We start from the raw sequence: 26545 nt of genomic DNA, 5'->3' as shown, positions 1-26545 counted from the left end.
ACTTACAAAGTGAGTGGGGGGGAGGGAGAGTCCATTCAATCTATTAATAATAGTATCATAAGCTGTATTATGACAATAGAGCAAAACAAAAAATCATCTTCCATGTAACGCTGAGTCCTCCTCCTCCCTGTTTCCCACCAGCCATCAAGTTCTGTTCAATCTCCACCCTAAATAAATCTGAGAGTTTTGATGAAAATGGGTACTGAATTTTGTCAAAAGCTTTTTTTGCATATGTTCATCACATCATGATTTCTCTACTTTTTCTGCTAATGTGTTAAATTTACATCAATTCATTGACAATGAAAGTTGAGTCACTCTTGTATTTGTGGGAAATTATAACATGGTCACGGTGTATTATCCTTTTTCACGTTGCTGGATTTGATTTGCTTGTATTTTTCTGAGTGTCTGCATCTAAGCTCATCAGAAATGTTGGCCTGCAATTTTCTTTTAATATCTTTACTACAGCCTGTAAAACAAGTTAGGAATTATTCTCTCCCCTTCTATTTCTGGAAAAAGTCTAAAGACTGATATTGTTTAATTCCTTAAATATTTGCTAGAATTTACCACGCATGAAACTAGGCAAGGAATTTTACTTTGTGAGAACGTTTCTTTTAAATTACAAATTCAACCTTTATATATATATATATATATATTTTAGGGCTATTCATATCTGCTACTTCTTTTTACTGAATTTATCCATTTATCAAATTTACTGGCATAAAGTTGTTCATAATATTTCTTACTATCCTATTAATACTTAACAGGATGTAGTATTTTTCATTCCTGATATCAGAAATTGTGTTTTTGTACTATACAAAGTTTTTCAATTCCCTCTAAGCACTGCTTTAGGTGACTCTCACCAACTTTAATATGTTGTGTTTCCACTATCATTCAGCTTGAAATACTTTAAAACCTCCCTTGTGATTTCTTCTTTGCTGTTGTTCAGTTGTTTTGTCAGACACTCTGCAACACTACGGGTTGTTAGCACGCCAGGCTTCCCTGTCCTTCACTCTCTCTCAGAGTTTGCTCAAATTCATGTCCATTGAGCAAGTGATGCCATCTAACTATCTCATCCTCTGCTGCCCTTTTCTCCTTTGCCTTCGATCTTTCCCAGCATCAGGGTCTTTTGCAATGAGTCGGCTCTTCATATTAGGTGGCCAAAATATTGGAACTTCAGCTTCCACGTGAGTTCTTCCAATGAATATTCAGGAAAGATTTCCTTTAGGATTGACTGGTTTGATCTCCTTGCTTCCAAGAGACTCTCGAGAGTCTTCTCTAGCACCACAGTTCAAAATCATCCATTATTTGGTGCTCAGCCTTCTTTATGGTCCAGCACTCACATCCATACCTGACTACTGGAAAACCCATAGCTTTGACTATATGGACCTTTGTTGGCAAAGTAATGTCTCTGCTTTTGAATATGCTGTATAGCTTTGTCATAGCTTTCCTTCCAAGGAGCAAGTGTCCTTTAATTTCATGGTTGCAGTCACCATCATCAGTGATTTTGGAGCCCAAGAAAATAAAATCTGTCACTGCTTCTACTTTTTCTCCTTCTATTTGCCATGAAGTGATGGCACAGGATGTCATGATCTTAAGTCAACTGTTCCATGTGAAGTTCTAACTGTTGCTTCTTAACTTGCATACAGGTTTCTCAGGAGACAGGTATGGTGGTCTGGTATTCCCATCTCTTTAAGAATTTTCCATTTTGTTGTGATCCACACAGTCAAAGGTTTTAGCATAGTCAATGAAGCAGATGTTTTTCTGGAATCCCCTTGCTTTCTCTATGATCCAATGAACGTTGGCAATTTGATCTCTGGTTCCTCTGCCTTTTCTAAACCCAGCTTGTACATGTGGAAGTTCTTGGTTCACATACTGTTGAAGTTTAATTTAAAGGATTTTGAGCATAATCTTACTAGCATGAGAAATGAGCACAACTGTATGGTAGCCTGAACATTCTTTGACATTGCTCTTCTTCGGGATTGAAATAAAACTGAATTTTTCCAGTCCCATGGCCACTGCTGAGTTTTCCAAATTTGCTGACATATTGAATGTAGAACTTCAATAGCATCATCTTTTAGGATTTTAAATAGCTCAGCTGAAATTCCATTATTTCCACTAACTTTGTTGGTACTTAATGCTTCCTAAGGCTCACTTGACTTTACACTCCAGGATGTCTGGCTCTAAGTGAGTGACCACACCATCATGGTTATCTGGGTCATTAAGACCTTTTTTGTATAGTTCATATGAGTATTCTTGCTACTACTTCCTAATATCTTCTGCTTCTATTAGGTCCTGACTGTTTCTGTCCTTTATCATGCCCATCCTTGCATGAAATGTTCCCTTGATCTCTCCAACTTTCTTGAAGAGATCTCTAGTCTTTCCCATTCTATTGCTTTTCTCTACTTCTTTGCATTGTTCATTTAAGAAAGCCTTCTCATCTCTCCCTGCAATTCTCTGGAACTCTGCATTCAGTTCAGTATATCCTTCCCTTTCTCCCTTGCTTTTCACTTCTCTGCTTTCCTCAGCTATTTGTAAAGACTTCCTAGATGATCATTTTGCCTCTTGCATTTCTTTTTATTTGGGACCCACAAGTAAGTAAGTGAGGATTTTGCAGACTCATCCTTTAGACAAATGTGGTCACCTATTTTACTTACACATATTAACCCTTCCTTAAAATTATATTGGCGGTGGTGATTTAGTCACCAAGTCCTGTCTGGCTCTTTGCGACCCCATGGACTATAGCCCGCCAGGCTCCTCTGTCCATGGGATTTCCCAGGCAAGAATACTAGAGTGAGTTGCCATTTCCTTCCCCAGGGGGTCTTCCTGACCCAGGGACTGAACCCACGTCTCCTGCACTGCAGGCAGGTTCTTTACTGCTGAACCACCAGTGAAGCCCAAAATATACTATTATCACCTTAAACTATCATTTCTGTTTTAAAGAAAAGGTCATCTTTTCTATTTATCATTTATTTACCATTTCCAATGCTCTTCATTCTTGCCCATAGCTTCTTTCAGTGCTTTAACATATCATTCCATTTTCCTTCGTTCTCCACTATTTGATGAAAAGTCAGCCATCGTTTACCTACTGTTCTCTTTTATGTGTCATTTTTTGGTGGCTGTTTTCAAGATTTTCTGTTTATAACTGGCTTTCAAAGATTATAATGTGCCTGGGTGTATTTTTCTATATAGTTATTTGCTTTAGATTTGCTGAGCTTCTCTGAAACATAGACTTGTGTTTTCTCCTCCAAATTTGGAAAATTACTAACCATTGTGTCTTTTTACAAAAAAAAAAAAAACAACTGAGATATAATTCATATACAACTCATTTTAAATTGACCATTTTGAAGACTAGAACCCAGTAGTTTTTAGTATGCAATTTACTATAACATTAATGTGGTATCTGAAACCACATCAATAAACATTCGACCTCTGTTACATTAAAATTACTGATGCTAATCATGTACTTTGAATGAATCTTTTACACATGCATAATTTTACAACATCATGCACTGGTTATTTGGAATATATTTGTTTACTAAGTTAAGGGTAAATGTTCTCCAAATGTTTTCACATTACCCTATATAAAATCTCTTAAAATCTGACATGATGGTAAACCAATCATAAAGATTCTAAGCCTTTCCTATCATTATTACAATCCATCAACTAATTCAATCAATAATTACAGACAGCCTAGAATCCAATGCCAGCTAGGTACCATAAAATGTGTGTGAGTGTCTTTTGTGTCTTTCACTCATATATCTCAGGCTCCTAGAACACTGCTTGGCTGGTCCACAGTAGACTGAGTATTAGTTGAATGAATAAACAAACAGGTAGGTATGATGTATCTTAACCTAGATTTCAAAGTTTTTTAGTGTATGACACACACACACACACATAATCTAACTACCAGAATTACTTTGCAACATAATGGGAAAGACCTGCTAGGCAACATGGAACCTCTACACTTATGCTTGAAGTAGTTTTACATTCATACTATCCTGAACATGAATTATTATACATACAGGCAGACTTGGCTTTTCATAGTAACTGAAACTCATGTATACCAGAACCATGTCCTCCCTCTGTATGGTTTCATAGTAACTAACGTCTGTGGGAACATGGTGCTATCTAAAGCATTTTAGTCCAAATATTAGGGAAATAAATGTCAACGAACCATAAATTCAATTTTAGAAAAATGGGAAGGAAAGCAACTTAGAAAGATATGGAAAGCCTCTGGGCACTCACTTTTTTTTTTTTTTTTTTTTTTGGGCACTCACTTTGAGTAAGTGTCCCAGCTAAGTCACTTCAGTCGTGTCCGACTCCGTGTGACCCCATAGATGGCAGCCCACCAGGCTCCCCCGTCCCTGGGATTCTCCAGGCAAGAACACTGGAGTGGGTTGCCATTTCCTTTTCCAATGCATGAAAGTGAAAAAATAAAGTGAAGTCGCTCAATCATGTCCAACTCCTGGTGACGCCATGTACTGCAGCCCACCAGGCCCCTCCGTCCATGGGATTTGCCAGGCAAGTGTCCCTAATGCAAAGCAAATCAGACTTCTAAATGACTTTTCAAACTCTTAACATGTTTCGCTCCCACTATATCTCACATTTGAGAATCACTGCCTAGTGATCAACTAATAGAAGGGGTCCTGTCCTTCAGCAGTACTTGTGAACTGCTTATGCGGTAGGGCATGGAAAATCAGGGTGGTTAGAGAGAGAGATGAGATTTTTATAAAATACTGAGACAAAATTAGGTTACAATAAAACTAGCCTGGAATCTTGAAAAACCACAGGAATTAATATTTCTCAAAACAGACTTATATCAAGTCTTTGGCTTTCTGTCTCCTAACACTTCTCTTCATTCCATCAAAACAGCCTTAGAGTTACTCATTGTTAGGTTGCCTCCTTCCCCATTCTCATGCCTACATGCACTCTGGATTTTGCTGTCCCTAATAAAAATAATTCCAAAATATTTAATTTCAAACATGGAGTGTCTAGCTCCAATAAAGAACAGGCACTCATACATTAAATGTTTAAATGGTTGTGCCAAAAGTAAAAAAGAAATCGAAGGACATCTTACACATAAACACAAATGGTAGTTTAGCAAATAAAAGTATCATGGGAAAGCATAACAACTTAAAATTCTACTCTAAGGCTATTTACTAAGTAGTACCACAAATGAGACAAATGGAATATGCTATATAGACTATACCTTAAAATGTACTGTGATGTTCCAAGGAAGAGCTGAACTTGATGCAAGAAGATCAAATAGCAAACCAATTGGATAATGCCTAAAAATTAAAGAGTACATTATAAGAAAAAATTAATATTTAAAGTTAAACTACAAATGCAAAATAAGTTTCAAGTACATTTTAACATCAAGTATTAGGGGACTTTAACCACAAATCACAGGAAGGTGATATTTTACAGTTACTTGCTTGGGCTAGTATGGCAAGTTTTCAGGCATCAGGGTTTTACTCCCCCCTAGCCATTTCATTCGCCAGGGAATTTTCAATATACATAATGAAACTGTACTAAGAAACGTTTTATCAGGCATGAGCACTGTTATGTCACAGTATTGCAACACTTAATTATCATATCAGTATTCATTTTGGATGATGAGCTTTTTTTAAAAACAACTTAAATTTTACAATTTTAAGAACTGAGAAGAGTACCTAAAGGGGCATGAAATCACTTATTTTGTACTTATTACTATTAACATTACAGCATATAAATTTCTAATCTTCTCTTTATGCAAATAATTCTAAATATAGATTAGGCTTATCCTTTACAAACTACTGTAACCTGTTTTTTTTTTTTATGTAACAATATGTCAATATTTTCTAAAGTCACTGAATATTCTTCTATAACCTAAATCTAAAGTTAAAAGAAAATAATAAATTAGCGACTTCTAAATAAGAGAACATTTCCTAATATAATCATTACTCACAGGGAAGCAAATTATTTAGTATCAAACAAGTTAACAATACAGATCTTGCAGACTTCAAAGAACAAACCTTATTTTTTACACCCTTTTAAAGAATCTAAAGTAACTTAATTATCAAAATTAAATAATCCCCCCAGCAAAGGCCAATAGAGGACTGCTTGGTTTTATGCACAGCCTTGTTCTTTCCTCCATAATATATTAGTGAATTACTCCTAGGTTTAAGAGCGGAAAACTTTGAAAATACATCAGTTTATTTCAAAATGAGTGACCCAAATATATTACCTGACCAAAATTCAAATATTAACTAACAGTATTTATGTTTGCCTACTATACAAACAAAATTATAATCTACATAATATAATTGTGGAAAAATCATCAGTCATTAGAGATCATATTTTTATTTAAAATGCATTCAGGATGAATGCCTTGCTAGTAAAATAAAACAGTGAGTAGTTTTAGTCATGTATGTGTTATATCTCTTTATAAAACCCTCAAACTTTTAACTGAATGTCAGTAACTAACACAAATCTTTCAAAACTAGAAATGAATATTATTTTGGATCAACTAAATTACAGCATGCTTTCTTTAGTAAATTCTGAAATCAGGAAAAAATCCAGCCTCAGTTAAAAACTGAAATAAAAACAGTAATTTAAAAAATACTGCACTATAAACAAGTTATAGATCCTATACACTTCTTGTCCTTCTCTCTGACCTCTTAAAATTGTACAAGCTCTATGTAACGCCATACATTTTCACAAAATAGACCTTTTTTAAGTCTTCACGTCCCTCTGAGGTATCTGTAATCAGATTAAAAATGAATGTGGGTACTTAAACTAAAAGAGCATACTGTCTTCCCAACTCTATGGGCCTTCCCAGTGGCTCAACTGTAAAGAATCCACCTGCAACACAGTAGACACAGGGGATGAAGGTTTGATCCCTAGGTCGGTAAGATCCCCTGGAGGAGAGCATGGCAACCCACTCTAGTATTCTTGCCAGGAAAATCTGATGGACAGAGGAGCCTGGCGGGCTACGGTCCATGAGGTCACAAAGAGTTGGACGTGACTGAAGCGGGTGAGCATGCACGCATCCACATAGTTAACCTATTGGATAGATTCACCAATAAGCCCATAAAATGACTAGCAATTCAGTGTTGTACACATTTTCTACTGTTCAAAAATGGAACTATACACAAATTCTTAAGTTAAATCAAATATTATTTTAAAACAACCTATAATACCATTTAAAAATCAAGTATAATTTTTAAAAAAAGTATTTGAGGTGCGCTGGGACGACCCAGAGGGAGGGTATGGGGAGGGAAGATGGAGGAGGGTTCAGGATGGGGAACACAGGTATACCTGTGGTGGATTCATTTCGATATTTGGCAAAACTAATACAACATTGTAAAGTTTAAAAATAAAATAAAATTAAAAAAAAAAAGTATTTGAGTCAGAATACAAGTTATATGTAGTAAGATTCAATGATCAATTATTTTTACCCTCAATATTAAAAAAAAAAAAAACCTGTAAGTGCACAGAATCTCAAACAGGGTAGATAAGAGCTGCTGAATGCATAAATCAAGATCCATAGAATAGTTAACCCTTGTTATACCAATAAAAATTCAATGGGCCCAATATTAGATTGTGAACTTCTTTTCTGTGCAGTTATAACTATTTTAAGATTAATATTTTATAACTTTCTTTCTTAAAAGTCTTCCAAAACTCACAATGAAAACTCACTTAAAAAAAAAGGAATAAGATTAGCAATTGCCATATGAATTCACTGGACCTTTTTATAAATCTAAGGTATACTGTGATATCTTGGTGATCTTATTTTTTTCCTCCATCTTGAAAAATTTTGCTACTTCATTCCAGGAATTATTTCATCATTATCAATTATTCCTAACTGGAAAAAAAAGATTGATAAGATTAGTAAGAATGGAAGAATAATGTTATACCTAGAAGAAAGATATAATAATTATCCTTCTTCCATCTTCTTACTTTGTCACCTGAAACATTACATCGTATTTCAACAAAGTATAAAATAAGGATGCAGACCTCATCTTTGGAGTCTGCTTTCAGCTCTCATTAACACAGGTGAAAATTCAAAATGTCTTATTTTCCACCTATATTGACAGAGAAAGACTACACAATTAGATAAATCAGAAGAGTTTTGCAAAGAGACACAAACCAGTACTTTAGATTTTAATGACATTGGTAAAATGATCATTTAACTAAAATCTCAGACTATGAGTCTTTAGATAATATCCTTTCAATGAATTTTATAAAACTTAAGAACTAATGAATGAACAGTGTATTTCAAAGGACATATGGCATTCTTATCCACATAATCAAAGAAAGTATTTCTTCATATAGTATTTTATGAGTAGAACCTAAACTATTTCATTTTTGAAAAAGCAAGAGTGTCAGTATTCTTATCTTTAATGCTATATGTACTCTGCAATTTTCTTGACAGTTCAGTTCAGTTCAGTTCAGTTCAGTCACTCAGTCCAAGTCTTTGTGACCCCATGAACTGCAGCACGCCAGGCCTCCCTGTCCATCATCAACTCCCGGAGTCCACCCAAACCCATGTCCATTGAGTCGGTGATGCCATCCAACCATCTCATCCTCTTGTCATCCCCTTCTCCTCCTGCTCTGACAGAAAGTGGGCAAATGTTAAAAGCAGATTTGTAAACAAAGATGACTGGAAGGAATTAGATGATGTAGAAATTAAAAAGAACTGGACTGAATGTTTACTCATATAAAAAAGAAATTATTTTACAATATAATCATGATATAAGGCTTTAATAATTTTGCAAAGCACTGCTGTTAAGCGCACAAAGAGCCAGAAGTAATGATAAGTTAGAACCTCATAGAGGTCTATTTGAATGTTTGATAACTAATGAGCAGTTATTTGCGTTGAGGACACTGCCCATTTTTGATATATATACATTCAAAACCAGCGAAAACATGGAGCAAAAATTTGAATTTCTGTATTTAAACGCTTAGTAAAATTTCTAATAAAGTTATTATACACCATTCCTTTATTCTTCTCTAAATTATTTATAAAGTGACTTAAATATATATATATACACACACATATAAAGTTTACTGGTCTCAGTAAATGATGATGATTTTTCTTGATATACTAAAGATTAGGATGGAAATTTAAGTATGATAATTTCTAAAATATATTAAAATTTAAAACTTGTAAAATATTACCAAAAAGCATTCTAAATAAAACAATATCTAATAGTTAACCTGTAACAAACATTAAAAATAAAACTAAGCCAGAAAAATATAGGAGTAAAATAACTATTTACTTATATATACTGTCAAAGTATACAGATCATATGTGGATCATCAATGCAGTTGTTTATGTCAGAATGATTCTGATGCAAGTATACTAACTCCAAACAAATACACCACCTGAATTAACTGGTCCCAAGACTCCTTATTTCTGGTGAATCTATTAATATGCAAGAAAATCTAAAAAACAGAACTGGATAACAGTTAAAGTACTGACTTATTCTTACACTATAATCTGATTTATGTCAAAAATTTCAAAAGTAGTAATTTGCACAATTCTTCTAAATGGATAGTCTATATAGTTTTGTTGCTGCTGCTAAGTCGCTTCAGTTGTGTCCGACTCTGTGGGACCCCATAGACGGCAGCCCACCAGGCTCCCCCATCCCTGGGATTCTCCAGGCAAGAACACTGGAGTGGGTTGCCATTTCCTTCTCCAACGCATGCAAGTGAAAAGTGAAAGTGAAGTTGCTCAGTCGTGTCCGACTCCTAGCGACCCCATGGACTGCAGCCTACCAGGCTCCTCCGTCCATGGGATTTTCCAGGCTCCTAACCTATAATACAGAAACCACATAAGCCATAACTATGAGTAAATTGTAATGTAGCCTTTTGGCTGTTACATCGCTACTCCTGCCAGTTTAACCTAAATTTAATAGAAAAAGAAGTAGTGAGGACTTGAACCTGAATATACCCAGAAGACACAACCAGGAGACGTTCAATCTACTGTGCAGTAAAAACTGACTGCACCAGAATAGTGTTACACCTACTTTCACATTTTATTCTTTTTTTTCTTCCTTAAATTGCTCTAGCCTTTTCTAAATTCAATCCTCAAAATGAATTAACAATTTTTCTGCATAAGTTGTTGCTTCTTTACCCTTTTATTACTGGTAAAACACATGGACGTATTGTACATGGTATAGCAGTAACAGGTACGCTCTGAGGTCAGCCAAGGGTGCTCATTCTAGTCTAAACATCTGAATTAGATAGCAAACCAGTATTTTAAGACTAGCTTTGAAAGGAATGTTCCCTACATTCTAGAGAACTATTGTCCCACTCCATTTCATTTAAATAAATGCATTCTATTCATAAGTTTGCTACATTAGTGATTCACTGAAAACAGGATTACATTTTAATAAATAAAAAAAGGTTTAACTCAAATGCAAACCAAAGTAATTTAATGAATACAATCTATTTTGCCTTTCTCTGTGGTACAAACACAATTACAGGCTAGCACTGTGTGTCTCAGCTTTCTCAGTCTATTCTTTTGCATGAAAAAGTACAGAAATAACCAACTAAAGGAATATTACAAATGTAAAATGCTAATAAGTAAGCCACATTTCAAAAATCTAGTTTACAGAATAATTTATAAAATTCTAAAAATTCACCTTAGAAAAATGACTAGATTTAAGAGAAGAGCCTTTTTACAAAAGTTATTTTGTTAAAGTTCACTTTTGAAATCACATAGGTACAGTATTAAATTCTGAGTCAATGGATATAGTATGTCTACAACCTCAGATCTACATCAGTATTTGTTGCTTTTCTTTAAATACAAAAGGTAGTTTCAACAACTTATTTCTAACAGTCAGTCTTGAAAATAAGTCAATTTATACAAAACATTAATATCCCAGTAGAGACATGTTTTACAGTTGACAGAGAACTTTTTCTAAATTTTGTACCTAGAGGCCTAAGATCTAACTTTAGGATATACTAACAAAATATTCTTTAAAGAACCAAGATCTTTTCTCTTAAAATAAGCCTAATATAAAAGTAACAAATTTGAACACGAGTTACGGTAACAAGAAGTGAAGTGAAAGTTGCTCAGTTGTGTCTGACTCTTCTAAAAAACTATCTCTTACAGTGTAATGTTAGAGCACCCTCTGCTGACTAATAAACTCAAATACTCTTAAGAAAGAGATCCTTAACTTAAGATCAGCTTTTTTCATTTCCCATATAATTTTTAAACATTAAAGACATAAAGAATATAGAGGATAAAGCACTAAACAGATAAAGCCTCCTCGGCACCTCTTTACAAATGGACAATATATTAAGTATTCAGTATATGCATACCACTGTTCTTAAATATTTTTCTATTCTAATATGCAGAATTTAAAATGTAATTAGAACATACAGAATCAGAGAAAACAATAACAACTAACAGAATTATCACCACATATAGCAAAAAGATCCCTGAACTGAGAGCCTCAATATATGGTCCTACTTGCTCATTTGAGTAAGTTATTTTATTTATTTGAGTCTAAGTTTTATCAATAAAAAACTTATTTAGATTCATTTATTCATTCAACAAACATTTACTTAGCACCTCTTCTGAGCCACTGCTTAAGCTACAAAGCACCTGCTCAAGCACCTCACACAGATGATTAAATATCTGCAAAATAATTAATATAAATAGGAGACAGGGTTATTATAGAGAGAAAGAATATCAATTTATACTTTCTTCCTTCTTTTAGGAATTGTCTAAACTGGTATTTGGTTTTCTTTCTCACTTGAATTTACTTAAAACTCCAAAGAATTAAGCATAAGGCAGATATCATCATCCTCCTCAAATAAATGTTCCTCTACTCTTTTTTTGATAATTTTTAATAATTTTATTTATTTATTTTTGGCTGTCCTGGGTCTTCATTGCTGCGTGGGCTTTTCTCTAGTTGTGACAAGAGAGGGCTACTCTTCATTGCAGTACTCGGGATTTTCATTGTGGTGGCTTCTCTCATTGCAGAGCATAGGGTCTAGGATGTGCAGGCTCACATGTGCAGGCTGGGAGCAGTTGAGGCTCCCAGGTGCTAGATCATAGGATCAATAGTTGTGGAGCACAGGCTTAGCTGCTCTGCACCATGTGGTATCTTCCCAGATCAGGGATTGAACCTGTGTCTCCTGCACTGGCAGGCCAACTCTCCACCACTGAGCCACCAGGGAAGTCCTCCTCTACTCTTTAGTGATCATTATGGCCTCAAAAGTCCAAGTCTTAAAAAGCTTCAGTGGTAGCAGCTTCTCTACAATGATTATCCTATCCTATGAAGCCCACTGCTTAAATGCTAGGTAGATATTGACAGCCTATTTCCAGGAAAATAACTCTTATCACATAGGAGAAAACTGCTATGGTTCGGAGCAAAAAGAGAAAAGGTCAGAACTTAGTCCAGAGGCTTTGGATTACATTCATGCCTCAGTAAATTATTCATTCCTCAAATATACAGAGTACCTAACAATACTAAAGGAAACGTTGTATCAAAAGCAGTTAAAGGGCTTCCCTGGTGGTTCAGTGGTAAAGAATCCAGCTGCCAATGTAGGAGACATGCGTGTGATCCCTGATCTGGGAAGATCCTACATGCTGCGGGGCAACTAAGCCCATAGAGCACAACTATTGAGCCTGTGCTCTTGAACCCAGAAGCTGCAACTACTGAGCCCACGTGTTGCAATTACTGAAGCCCACGTGCCCTACAGACAGTGCTCAGCAACAAGAACAGGCCACAGCAGTAAGAAGACTGTACACAGCAATGAGAGAGTAGCCCCAGCTCTTACAATGACAGAAAAGCCCACATAGCAATGAAGATGCAGCACAGCCAAAATAAATAAATAAAACTAAAAAAATTTTTTAAATAGCCATTAAATGAGTGCACAAGACATAGCTATGAAACTGATATCATACATAAAAAGTTAACACCCCCAAAACTAAAATGAAGACAATGTGAACATAACTGCATTCACATAAGCTCTCTAAAGGGAAAAATAACTTTGCTCTTTAATAAAAGATTTTCAGAAAGGATAAATAATGACAAAGTAGGAACACATATCTTGAAGACAACGTAACAGGGAGAAATGGGACCAAATGTCATTTACTGATATCATATATAGAATACAAACCTACAGAAGACAAATCACATCAAATACAAAAATAACCACCACACAAGATGAATTAAAATAGCAGCTGAAAGATGAAGACGTAATAACCATTTACTATAAAAGCTCAGTTGAAGTTTCTCATCTCTTCCAAAGTTTCTCAATTGGAAGTGGTTTTGCATCCCATGCCCTGCAACATTTTTATTATCACAACTGGCAATAGAGGGTAGGGGCCAGGGCTGCTTCTAAAAATACTGCAACATACACAGTAGCCCTTCCACAACAAAGAATTACCTGGCTTCAAACGTCAATACAGCCCTTGTTGAGAAACCATGCTTTACAATGATAAAACTAAAAAGCCCACGGTCAGTCACATCAGTTCTTCTTATGGTAATCGGTAACTGTAGCCCGCCAGGCTCCTCTGGCCATGGGATTTCCCAGGCAAGAATCCTGGAGTGGGTTGCCATTTCCTTTTCCAAATCGACAACTAATGCACATTAAGCAATACAATTTCAATATCCAACTATAATATAGATAGAACTGTCAAGAACATAGATATATCCTATTGCTACTCACCCACAATCTTTCCCCCTCCTTCCTTTCCCTCTACTCTCCTGATCCTTGCTGCTCTTATACTTCTTTTAAGCCACCTTCCCATTCCAAAACCTTCAATTCTTCTGAGAAATAAAAAGAAAACAGAAAACATTGACTTATCTATGCTGCCTGAGGTCTAGAATTATTCAAGAGTCATGAGTCTGATAATGTGATTATGAAGATCCGTATTCTGTTTTGATTAAAAAATGGACGTTATACCAAAAAAAAAAAAAAAAAAAAGGTTAGTGATGTGACCCATGACTGAATACAAGATATTACCTTGTATGTTTCTGAATCATTAAGAGAAATCTAACTACTCTTGGAAATTAATCAGTACAAGTTGAGTTCCAAAAGTTCACTCCTTATTTCTAAATGATCCTTGGATTCAAGACAGTTGTACTTATTACATACCTACTAGCTTTCTTTTATTTGCTTTAAGCCTCTTTTAAAACTCTTCATTTTTTACTATTCCCAGATTCAGAGAGCAAGTCCATTATTAAACTATTATTCTTCGTATTTCACTTAAAGCTTGACTCAGTCTGTACCTTTTTCATTTAACTACACCTATATCTCAGCGTATCTTGGGTCATTTTATTCTTCTTCCTGTAACTTCTTCAATTTCCATAAATATTTTTGGAAGCACAATGACCAAAGCTCCCGGTAACAGAGGAAGCACAAAATTACATCATCTGTAGATAGATAAGCCCAGATTTGGGATTTATTTTCAGTATGTTTCTGAAAAAGGATATTTATTTTAGATGTTTCTGAAAAAAATAGTACTCTGATATATCATCAAAATTATTTTTCACATAAAAAGGAAATCAATATACTTTAACTACTAGACCAAAGCTAAGCAACATAGCACAGTGGTCAACTGTATGTGGCAATCAGTTTGAAAGATGTCCCTCCAGGTAATCATGTGTACATAAAGATCCGTTTATAAAGATTTTAGAGACAGAAACAAAACTGAATAGTATCACAGAGTGACTTATTCATATTTTAAATATATGCTAAAAAAATAACCAAATATACTATTACCATGTCATATAAAAAAATCTATTCATGAAAATATATAAATCTGTCCTATGCATCCAAATAGAAGGCAGAAATATTTCCAATAAAATAGTTTAGCATTGATTTAAAATCCACTGTATTATAGAGCTAGACTAGTGATTTCTTGCACAGAACTTTTAAAAAACTGCTTCAAGGCACTATATCTTCTTAAAGCTATCATATACTCAATGCTTAATAATGCAGAAAAATTCACTCACCATTTCAGTGGTGTGCCTTCATATTCAAACCATATCTCACTAATGTCCTCTTGTCTCATAACCTTCTGAAAGTGCTTTTTCACTTTGTCAGTTACCAACGTCAAATAACTTACTCTTGGCAAAAGCAACTGAAATGAAAATTTATAAAACCATATTTATTTACTATTTTTTTCAAAAAGAAATACACTAAATAGGATTTTAAACTACATTTTGAATATTCTGAAAAACAGGCATGTTTTTTGCATTATTTTGAATATTATAACAAAGCAAACTTTTTTATAGAAAATCAAAGGCTAAAGGTTAAGATGACTTAAAATTTCTTATGAGGTCATTACTTGATGTATAGCTTATAGGGTAAATGCCTAGAATAAACAAGTCTATGTGTAATCCTTCTGTAAAAGTTTTTTTCCAAATAAAAATACAATGCAATCAGAAGCCATACTATTTAGCATATTTATTAGTTCTATCAAATTTAACTTGAAAATTAATATGATTCACCCGAGTTAATTCAACTCTGGGAAGATAATCACCTCAGTGTAATGTACACTTTGACTTATCAATCAAGAGTTCTCAGTTGATCCATCATATTTTGATAATCTACTGTGTACCGACTCAGTTGTGAGAAGAACACCAAGGCAAGGACATAATCTATCCTCAACTACAAGGCTAAAATAAAGTGGAGGTTAAAAAAAAAACTCTTAAAAAGTACTTACAAAACTACTTCAGCAGCTTTAGAAAGGCCTTTAAAGGTCAGCTAGAAGATTTCATTTGATAAACAATGAAGCCCACTATGATACCACAAATAAAATGATACGATGAGAAATAGTGAAATAAGTGAAAGTGTCAGCTGCTTAGTCATGTCTGACTCTGCAACCCCATGGACTGTAGCCCACCAGGCTTCTCTGTCCATGGAATTCTTCAGGCAAGAATACTGGAGTGGGTAGCCATTCCCTTCTCCAGGGGATTTTCCTGACCCAGGGATCAAATCCACGTTGCCCACACGCAGGCAGATTCTTAACCATTTGAGCCAACAGGGAAACCCCAAAGAGAAACAGTACTTGAGGGTTATTCTAACCATTGTATATGACAGACTGCAATAAGATTCTATACAGGAAATCTATTAAGGAAATATTACATGAGATGAGAAAGAAGGAATGGAAAAGTAGGGGAGGCCTGGAAATTAGAACAAATTTTGGTGATAACTAATGAAGAAATCTGAAGGAGGTAAGACACGTTAGATGACTAACTTTTGAGTTACACATTCACATCTTTAAATGCAATAAAGCACAAGCTTAGAATATAATACTGATGAACTGGGGGTCCTGCTAGTGTCAGTCAACACTAATCTGTCCTTATGGAGGCTGGACCTACTTGGGCTTTGCAGAGAGAAAAGTCTGGAAAGGAACACTGAGGATGGTATAGTAAGAACTGGAAGTATGAAGGCCATCAGAATTATTCCCCCCAGGAAAGGAGCCCAGAAAGAAAACATAAGAGAGCAATGATTTATTTAAAGAACCTACAAGTAGATAAAAGGAGGAACTTGGCAAAAATTCGTGTATTCTCCTCCTTTGCAGGAGAAGCTCTAGCCATTTCTTGCTTTCCTAAGGTTCTGTTCTCTTTTGGTGGTAAAATGGTTTGTTACTCTCTTTCAGCTGCTTCTGTGAATGGAACTCTGTATCACTTTTCATGTTGCTTATTCAAAGTTATGTTTTTTTGATCAGTGAATCAAATAGAATTATGTACTGGGCTGGGGACTATATACAAAGAGAAATATTCTAGTTCAGGGATCAATACTTAATCAATGAAGATAGAGGTGACAGGCTCCAGTTAGGTAAGAGAACATTACAGTGGTCCTAGGGGCTACAAGGTAAAGGATGTGAGTGGTAGCTGGAATGTTCCAGTATGGAAAAAAGGTGCTCATATTAGGAATAAGCTGTAGGATAGGAGTGTGAATTGAACAGAACATAAGTTCCTCTTTTTAAAAGATTTTTAAATTTTTTGGTCATGCCACACAGCAAGTGCAATCTTAGCTACCTGACCAGGGAGGGATCAAACCCACGCCCTGGTTTGGAAGCATGGAGTCTTAACCCCTGGACCGCCAGGGAAGTCCCAGAAGCTCTTCTTTTATTATATAATGAAACAACTAAAATGTGATTAGAGAAGAAAAGAAAAAGGAAACTAAAAGTTACTAAGTATAAGGAAAAGCACTAGTTGTTTTACAGGAAGTATTATTATCACTTCTATTTTACATACAGCTTTAATATTAGTAACTTGTCAAAACCATATTCTATCAAAGAAATCACAAAGAAAAATTCATTAGTGTCACAAATGACAGAATCAAGTACAGATGTAACATGGACAGTCTCTAAGAAATTAAAATATCATGGTAGATTAGCCATTTTTAAAAAATAAATAAATATAATCTATTCGTCCAACAGTTCTGTATTATTAAGTCCAGGACTTTAACCAGTTTGTTGGGTATTACATAGTTATCTACTCTGTAGAGAATGATATTCACCTACGGAGATCCTAAGAAGGAAGATAAATCAGGAAAAAATGAGTGTGGGTATCAGCTCTTGATTTTGGAAAGACCTATACTACATGTACAAGGTTCAGCTGCTGCTGCTAAGTCACTTCAGTCGTGTCTGACTCTGTGTGATCCTGTAGATGGCAGCCCACCAGGCTCCGGCGTCCCTGGGATTCTCCAGGCAAGAACATTGGAGTGCGTTGCCATTTCCTTCTCCAATGCATGAAAGTGAAAAGTGAAAGTGAAGTTGCTCAGTCGTGTCCGACTCTTAGCAACCCCATGGACTGCAGCCTACCAGGCTCCTCCGTCCATGGGATTTTCCAGGCAAGAGTACTGGAGTGGGGTGCCATTGCCTTCTCCGCAAGGTTCAACTAGAGTTGCTGAAAAATTCACAAATGATTTTCATGATACAAAAATTTCTTTCCAATAAGGAATTAGTAACATTAGAATTTAAGCTCCATTAAGACAAGGGTTTTCATCTGTTTTGTTCACGGCTAACATTCCCAATGGCCAAAATAGTGCCTGCTTTATAAGAGGCATATAATAAATATTTGATAAAGAATCAGAGATGACAAAGGTTAAAAGAGTGACAAAAGGTCAAAAGTGATAAATTTTAGAAGAATGCTCATTCATAAGACAGAATCCACACTCACACTAAAATGTAGCTGGAATCTTCTGTTCTACATTGGCCCCTGGGAGTAATCTGTAACTAATATAAACATAGTAGCACTAAGAAAAAACTAGAATAGGTACAGATACAGTTTATCCAGTAAATATTCAAATAGGTAAAATGGAAAGAAAATAACATCAAAAGCATAACCCTGCCTTCTACATTAGGATTGTATCACACAAGAATTTTCTTTGGTATATCTCATTGGTTTACTTCAAGCTCATTTTTTAAAACTGTGTTAAAATATACCTAGCATAAAATTTACCATGTTAACCATTTTAAGCAAACAGTTCAGTGACATTAAATACATTGACACTGCTGTGTCACCCATGTGACACCCATGACTATCCATCTCCAGAACTTTCCATCAAATTCTGTACCTATTAAACAATAATTACCTCATTCTCTTCTTCGTCCCTAGTGGCTCAGATGGTAAAGAATCTGCCTGCAGTGCAGGAGACCCAGGTTCGATCTCTGGATTGGGAAGATCCCTGGAAAAGGGAATAGCAACCCACTCCAGTATTTTTGCCTGGAGAACTTCATGGACAGAGGAGCCATGAGACACTTCTGAGTGACTATCACTTTCCCTTCTTCCTCCCAGCCTTCCATAATCACTTTTTAACTTTCCGGCTCTGAATTAGACCCTTCTAGAAGGCAATGGCCCCCCTACTCCAGTACTTTTGCCTGGAAAATCCCTTGGACGGAGGAGCCTGGTAGGCTGCAGTCCATGGGGTCGCTAGGAGTAGGACATGACTGGGCAACTTCACTTTCACTTTCATGCATTGGAGAACAAAATGGCAACCCACTCCAGTGTTCTTGCCTGGAGAATCCCAGGGATGGGGGAGCCTGGTGGGCTGCTGTCTATGGGGTCACAAAGAGTCGGACACAACTGAAGTGACTTAACAGCAGCAGCAGCAGTTACATCTAAATGGAATCATAAAATAATTGTCCTTTTGTGTCTGGCTCATTTCACTTCAATTAACGTTTTCAAGGTTCAAGTTCTTTTAATACAAAAAGGTTTAACCCCTCCAGGGATACTCTCCACTATATGGACTCTTATTCTCTTATTCTTCATTCAGCACTCAGTATGACACACGTGATACATTTTTTCCCTCTGTATAGCCAATAAGGAATACATGTTTTACATAGTTGTATAGATTACTTGACTTCCGTGGTGGCTCAGCAATAAAGAATCCACCTGCAACGCAGGAGATGCCGGCTTGATCCCTGTATTGGGAAGATTTCCTGGAGAAGGGAATGGCAATCTACTCCAGTATTCTTGCCTGGGAAATCCCATGGACAGAGGAGCCCAGTGGGCTACAGGCCACAGGGTCGCAAGAGTTGGACATAGCAACTAAACAAAAACAACAGATTGCTTATGTTTCAGCAAAAAAGTGCCTGTAATGTTGTTTACACCAAATCCTATTTTGTCCAAGAATCTTCAGCTATAAAATTAGAGATTCACTTAACAAACAAACATAGAATTAAAATACACTGGAATCCTCTAGTAAACAGAATCCAACAACATACTAAAAAGATCATACATCATGACCAAGTGGGCTTTATCCCAGGGATGCAAGGATTCTTCAATATTCGCAAATCAATCAATGTGATACACCACATTAACAAATTTAAAGATAAAAACCTTATGTTTTATCTCAATAGATGCAGAGAAAGCCTTTGACAAAATTCAACATCCATTTATGATAAAAACCTTTCAGAAAGAAGGCTTAGAAGGATCATACCTCGGCATAATAAAAGCCATATATGATAAACCTACAGCAAACATTATCCTCAATCGTGAAAAACTAAAAGCATTTCCCCTAAAGTCAGGAACAAGACAAGGGTGCCCACTCTCATCAATACTATTCAACATAGTTTTGGAACTTTTTGCCACAGCAATTAGAGAAGAAAAAGAAAGAAAAGGAATCCAGATTGGAAAAGAAGACGTAAAACTCTCACTGTTTGCAGATGACATGATCCTCTACATAGGTGCCCTAAAGACACCACCACAGAATTACTAGAGCTAATCAATGAATATAGTAAAGTTGCAGGATATAAAATTAATACACAGAAATCCCTTGCATTCCTATATACTAACAATGAGAAAACAGAAAGAGAAATTAATGAAACAATTTCATTCACCATTGTGATGAAAAGAATAAAATATTCAGGAATAAATCTACCTAAAGAAACAAAAGACCTATATATAGAAAACTATAGAACACTCATGAAAGAAATCAAAGATGACACAAATAGATAGAGAAATATACCATGTTCATGGATGGGAAGAATCAATATAGTGAAAATGAGTATACTACCCAAAGGAATCTATAAATTCAATACAATCCCTATCAAGCTACCAATGGTATTTTTCACAGAACTACAACAAATAATTTTAAAATTTGTATGGAAATACAAAAAAACCTCAAAGAGCCAAAGCAATCTTGAGAAAAAAGAAGAATGGAACTGGAGGAATCTACCTGCCTGACTTCATATTTACTACAAAGCTACAGTCATCAAGACAGCATGGTACTGGCACAAAGACAGAAATATAGACCAATGGAACAAAATAGAAAGCCCAGAGATAAATCCACATACCTATGGACACCTTATCTTTGACAAAGGAGGCAAGAATATACAATGGAGAAAAGACAATCTCTGTAACAAGTGATGCTGGGAAAACTGGTCAACCACCTGTAAAAGAATGAACCTAGAACATTTTCTAACACCACACACAAAAATAAACTCAAAATGGATTAAAGATCTAAATATAAGACCAGAAACTATAAAACTCCTAGAGGAAAACATAGGTAAAACACTCTCTGATATAAATCACAACAGGATCCTCTACGACCCACCTCCCAGAGTAATGGAAATAAAAGCAAAAATAAACAAATGGGACATAATTAAACTTAAAAGCTTTTGCACAACGAAGGAAATTATAAGCAAGGTGAAAAGAGAGCCTTCAGAATGAGAGAAAATAATAGCAAATAAAGCAACTGACAAAGAATTAATCTCAAAAATATACAAGCAGCTCATGCAGCTCAATACCAGAAAAATAAATGACCTAATCAAAAAATGGGCCAAAGAACTAAACAGACGTTTCTCCAAAGAAGACATACAAATGGCTAACAAACACATGAAAAGATGCTCAACATCACTCATTATCAGAGAAATGCAAATCAAAACCACAATGAGGTACCATCTCACGCTGGTCAGAATGGCTGCTCTCGAAAAGCCTACAAATAATAAATGCTGAAGAGGGTGTGGAGAAAAGGGAGCCCTCTTTCTTTAGGAATAAATCCCACTGTTGGTGGGAATGCAAACTAATACAGCCACTATGGAGAACAGTATGGAGATTCCTTAAAAAACCTGGAAATAGAACTGTCATACGACCCAGCAATCCCACTGTGGGGCACAGACACTGAGGAAACCAGAATTGAAAGAGACACAGGTACCCCAGTGTTCATTACAGCACTGTTTACAATAGCTAGGACATGGAAGCAACCTAGATGTCCATCGGCAGACGAATGGATAAGAAAGCTGTGGTACATATACACAATGGAATAGTACTCAGCTATTAAAAAGAATGCATTTGAATCCGTTCTAATGAGGTGGATGAAACTGGAGCCTATTATACAGAGTGAAGTAACTCAGAAAGAAAAACACCAATACAGTATACTGATACATATATATAGAATTTAGAAAGATGGTAATGATGACCCTATATGCAAGACAGCAAAAGAGACACAGATATAAAGAACAGACTTTTGGACTCTGTAGGAGAAGGCAAGGGTGGCATGATTTAAGAGAACAACATTAAAACAGATATGTGAAACAGATAACCAGTCCAAGCTCGATGCATGAAACAGGGCACTCAAAGCCGGTGCACTGGGACAACCCTGAGGGATGGGATGGGGAGGGAGGTGGGAGGAGGGTTCAGGATGGGGGACACACGTACACCCATGGCTGATTTATGTCAATATATGGCAAAAACCACTACAATAAAGTAATTAGCCTCCAATTAAAATAAATTTAAAAATATACTAGAATTCTGTTCCATTTCAATGTGTGAGGCATCACACTAGGTGATGAGGACAGAGCAGTGAATGAGACAGAAAGAGTTCTTCCTCTCATGAAGCTTATAGGCTTAAGAGGAAGACAGTAAAAACAAAATTACAAATATGATGAATGTAAAGAAGTAAAGGATGTTATAGGAGCAAACAGCAAAGAAATTTCCAGGAAAGCTCAAGGAAGGCCTTTACAGGAAGTACATTTTAAGGCAAGAGTCAAAAGGGAAACAGGAACGAACCAAACATGTGTGGACTGGGATGTCTGGGTGTGAGTAGGGGTGGGAGATACTTCTGTTCATTCTAGCAGAGGGAACTGCAAGGAAGGCACGGCATGAATACAGAAAGACAAAGACTGGCACATGAGGAATTATAAGAATTTGAATATGACAGGACTGTAGAGGTTTAGGACAGAACAGTACTGAAGAAGCAAGGGACCAGATCACGAAGAACCTTGTAAACTACATTAAGAATACTAAAGGCAATGAAAAGCCACTACAGGTTTCAAGCTGGCAGGTGAAAAGATTAGATATGTGTTTTTAAAGATTTCTCTAACTGTGCAGACAGGAAAATGGAAAGAGGGCAGGACAGAAACCAGGGAAATCAGTTAATATTATAAAACCCCTTGGTTTTCAAATGGTCGTCTGAACTAGGCTGTATCATGGCATATGAAAGGTATAAGAAAAGTACAAAATATCTGAGATGTAAAATCAGACAGACCCAATTATGACTGAATGTCAGGGATATAGAATAAGGCAGTATCAAAGGATGAGTTCCATGTTAATTGCCGTAGGAGTAATTAATTAGTTGGATAATAAGACAAGAATAGAAGATGGCAGATGACCAGGTTTTCTGGAGTAAAGATGATGAGTCCAGCTTCAAACACACTCAGTTTGAGTTCCTTTGAGACATCTAAGTGAGGTTATCAGCAGAAAGACATACAGGTCTGGAGCTCAGGAGAAAAAGCCCGGGGAGCTGTTAAGATAAAAATGCTCAACAAAGACACAAAAATGGAGTGAGAGCTCTAGTGGGGGAAAAAATAGAAAGTGAAAGTTGCTCAGTCATGTCCGACTCTTTGCAACCCCATGGACTATACAGTCCATGGAATTCTCTAGGCCAGAATACTGGAGTGGGTAGCCTTTCCTTTCTCCAGGGGTTCTTCCCAACCCAGGGATTGAACCTAGGTCTCTGGCATTCCAGGCAGGTTCTTTACCAGCTGAGCCACAAAGGAAACCCAAGAATACTAGAACGGGTAGCCTATCCCTTCTCTAGCAATTCTTTCTGACCCAGTAATTGAACTGAGGTCTCCTGCACTGCAGGTGAATTTCTTTACCAACTGAGCTATCAAGGAAGCACCACCGCCACCTGCCCCACCCCCGCCCCCGCAAAAAAAAAAAAGAAACAGAGAAGTGGACTCCCCCCCAAAAAAAAGGCAAAGCAAAGGGCAGCACAGGAGCAAAACCAGGGATGAGGCACTGCAGAGTGAGAGGACAGTGTAATAAAACCGAGGAAACAGCCAAAAATATCAAATAAGGCTGAGAGATCAAGCAAATCAAAGTTCAAAAGCAGACTCTAGGTCTGGTTAAAAAATAAAAAAATAAAAAATTTTAAAAAGATGTCACTAGGGACTTTGACAAGAACAGTTTTGTTGAAGCAATGTGAAAATATGATTACAGCAAAGTAAGTAGTGGGAGGTGGGGAGGAAACAATGAGTACAGACAATCCTTTTGATAAGTCTGGCTGTGAAAGAAAACCAAGTGGATGAAAGAAAGATGGGGTCAAAGAGGTTTGTTACAGGATAGGAAGGATCTGAGACAATATAAATGCTGCAAAGTTGTTGTCAATAGACAGAAAAAGTTGAAGTAAAATAAACAGAGAAGGCAGAAGATGGGATCCAGAACATAGATGGAAAGCTGGGCCTTGCTCGAGAATAAAGGGCACCTCTTCCATTAAAACAGGAGAGAAAGAGTGAATCTGTGCAGATACACTCTCACCTCTCTGTGCAGATACGCTTTACAGAGTTGGCGGCAGAAAGTTAAGGAAGGTCCTGTCACGTGGTTTCTATTTTCTTTGTGAAGTAGGAAGTGAGGTGAGGGCTCAGAGGAGTCCTAGCAGAGGACAGACACAGTTGACTATGGGAATATAAACAGACTGCTGGGTTTAGGGTCTACTCAGATCAACTACCACACATCTGCGTGATCACCTCTGGTGAAAAGTCACAAAATATGAATGCAATTTAGTGTGTATGTTTCATACTGGATAATCTAAAGGAAAAGTAACAGTTCAAATGAATATAACAGAAACAAAAACTGAAACGTTGCTTTGTTTCTAGGAAAGTTCCTTGCTAATATTCTCTGTAATATAAGATATAATTCTCAATGATTATGACACATAGAATTGGCTGAAAGATTTATACAGAGCCAACAAATCAAAATGCAGAAATAAAGAGAAATATATCTAACATTAATAAGCTTTTCCAATTAAAACAGAAAATCCCAGAAGACTCTGAATAAAAATTATTTAATTTACAAATTTGGTACAGAGTGGATATTTTAAAATCCAGTTTCTAAGAAAGAAGCTATAAACATTAATAAAAGGAAACTACATTCCCATTCACCCATCCTTCCTGCACCTCCACCTGAACATGAATGGACGCTTCAGGCCACAATGACAACCCTGTTATATCACCTCACCTGAGCTCTAAGAATGTCTGGGCAAGAGGTCTACTAGCTCTCAGGGCAAATTTTCATCCCATTTCATCTACCTCTTTAAAACAGTATCATTATTACAACTCAAAGCAATTAAAAATACATTCAAGCTTAATTTACAACAAAGAGATATGTGAACTAAAATCATATTGGCACTAAAGTGTTTACTGATAATAATTCTAATAGTAAAACCACTGCTAGTGGTTTTGTATACAGCATTTTCTTTCTTCAGTTCAGTTCAGTTCAGTCGCTCAGTCGTGTGTCCGACTCTGCAACCTCATGGACTGCAGCATGCCAGGCCTCCCTGTCCATCCCCAACTCCCAGAGTTTACTTAAACTCACATCCATTGAGTCAGTGATGCCATCCAAACATCTCATCCTCTGTCATCCCCTTCTCCTCTCGCCTTCAATCTTTCCCAGCATTAGGGTCTTTTCAAATGAGTCAGCTCTTCGCATCAGGTAGCCCAAGTACAGGAGTTTCAGCTTCAACACCACAGGTGAAAAGCATCAATTCTTCAGCACTCAGCTTTCTTTATAGTCCAACTCTCACATCCATACATGACTACTGGAAACCATAGCCTTGACTAGACGGACCTTTGTTGGCAAAGTAATGTCTCTGCTTTTGAATATGCTGTCTAGGTTGGTTATAACTTTTCTTTCAAGGTGTAAGTATCTTTTTATTTCATGGCTGCAGTCACCATCTGCAGTGGTTTGGGAGCCCCCAAAAATAAAGTCTGGCACTGTTTCCACTGTTTCTCCATCTATTTGCCATGAAGTGATGGGACTGGATGCCATGATCTTAGTTTTCTGAATGTTGAGCTTTAAGCCAACTTTTTCACTCTCCTCTTTCACTTTCATCAAGAGGCAGGGTGACAATATACAGCTTAGATGTACTCCTTTTTGTATTTGGAACCAGTCTGTTGTTCCATGTTCAGTTCTAATTGTTGCTTCCTAACCTGCATACAGATTTCTCAAGAGCAGGTCAGGTGGTCTGGTATTCCCATCTCTTTTAGAATTTTCCAGTTTATTGTGACCCACCCAGTCAAAGGCTTTGGCATAGTCAATAAAGCAGAAATAGATGTTTTCCTGGAACTCTCTTGCTTTTTCAATGATCCAACGGATGTTGGCAATTTGATCTCTGCTTCCTCTGCCTTTTCTAAAACCAGCTTGAACAACTGGAAGTTCATGGTTCATGTACTGTTGAAGCCTGGCTTGCAGAATTTTGAGCATTACTTTACTAGTATGTGAGATGAGTGCAATTGTGCGGTAGTTTGAGGATTCTTTGGCACTGCCTTTCTTAGGGATTAGAATGAAAACTGACCTTTTCCAGTCCTGTGGCCACTGCTGAGGTTTCCAAATGTGCTGGCATATTGAGTGCAGCACTTTCACAGCATCATCTTTTAGGATTTGAAATAGCTCAACTGGAATTCCATCACCTCCAATAACTTTGTTTGTAGTGATGCTTCCTAAGGTCCACTTGACTTCATATTCCAGGATGTCTGGCTCTAGGTGAGTGTTCACACAATCACTTTTTCTTTCTTACACTTCAGTCTTTACCTGACTCTTTGTGACCCCATGAACGGTAGCCTGCCAGGCTCCTCTGC

The 26545-nt window shown here is 36.5% G+C and overlaps 1 protein-coding gene across 4 annotated transcripts in view; it reads right to left on the bottom strand.

Moving 5' to 3' along the window:
• The window catches only part of ATG5 (autophagy related 5), a 145162-nt gene that overhangs the window by 109660 nt on the left and 8957 nt on the right, over positions 1-26545 (bottom strand). For 3 of the 4 annotated variants that reach the window (XM_070376528.1, XM_070376529.1, XM_070376530.1), the window contains exons 3-4: positions 14964-15091; positions 5210-5288 (exon numbers count right to left, since the gene is read on the bottom strand). In XM_070376528.1, coding sequence (XP_070232629.1) covers positions 5210-5288; positions 14964-15091 — 207 coding nt within the window. The remainder of the gene's footprint in view (positions 1-5209; positions 5289-14963; positions 15092-26545) is intronic. The other variant, XM_070376531.1, reaches the window with a different exon arrangement.

This window comes from Bos mutus, chromosome 9 (assembly GCF_027580195.1).
Source record: "Bos mutus isolate GX-2022 chromosome 9, NWIPB_WYAK_1.1, whole genome shotgun sequence".
Lineage (NCBI taxonomy): Eukaryota > Metazoa > Chordata > Mammalia > Artiodactyla > Bovidae > Bos > Bos mutus.
Note: the sequence above shows the minus strand (reverse complement) of the source record. Positions and strands in the feature narration are given on the sequence as shown.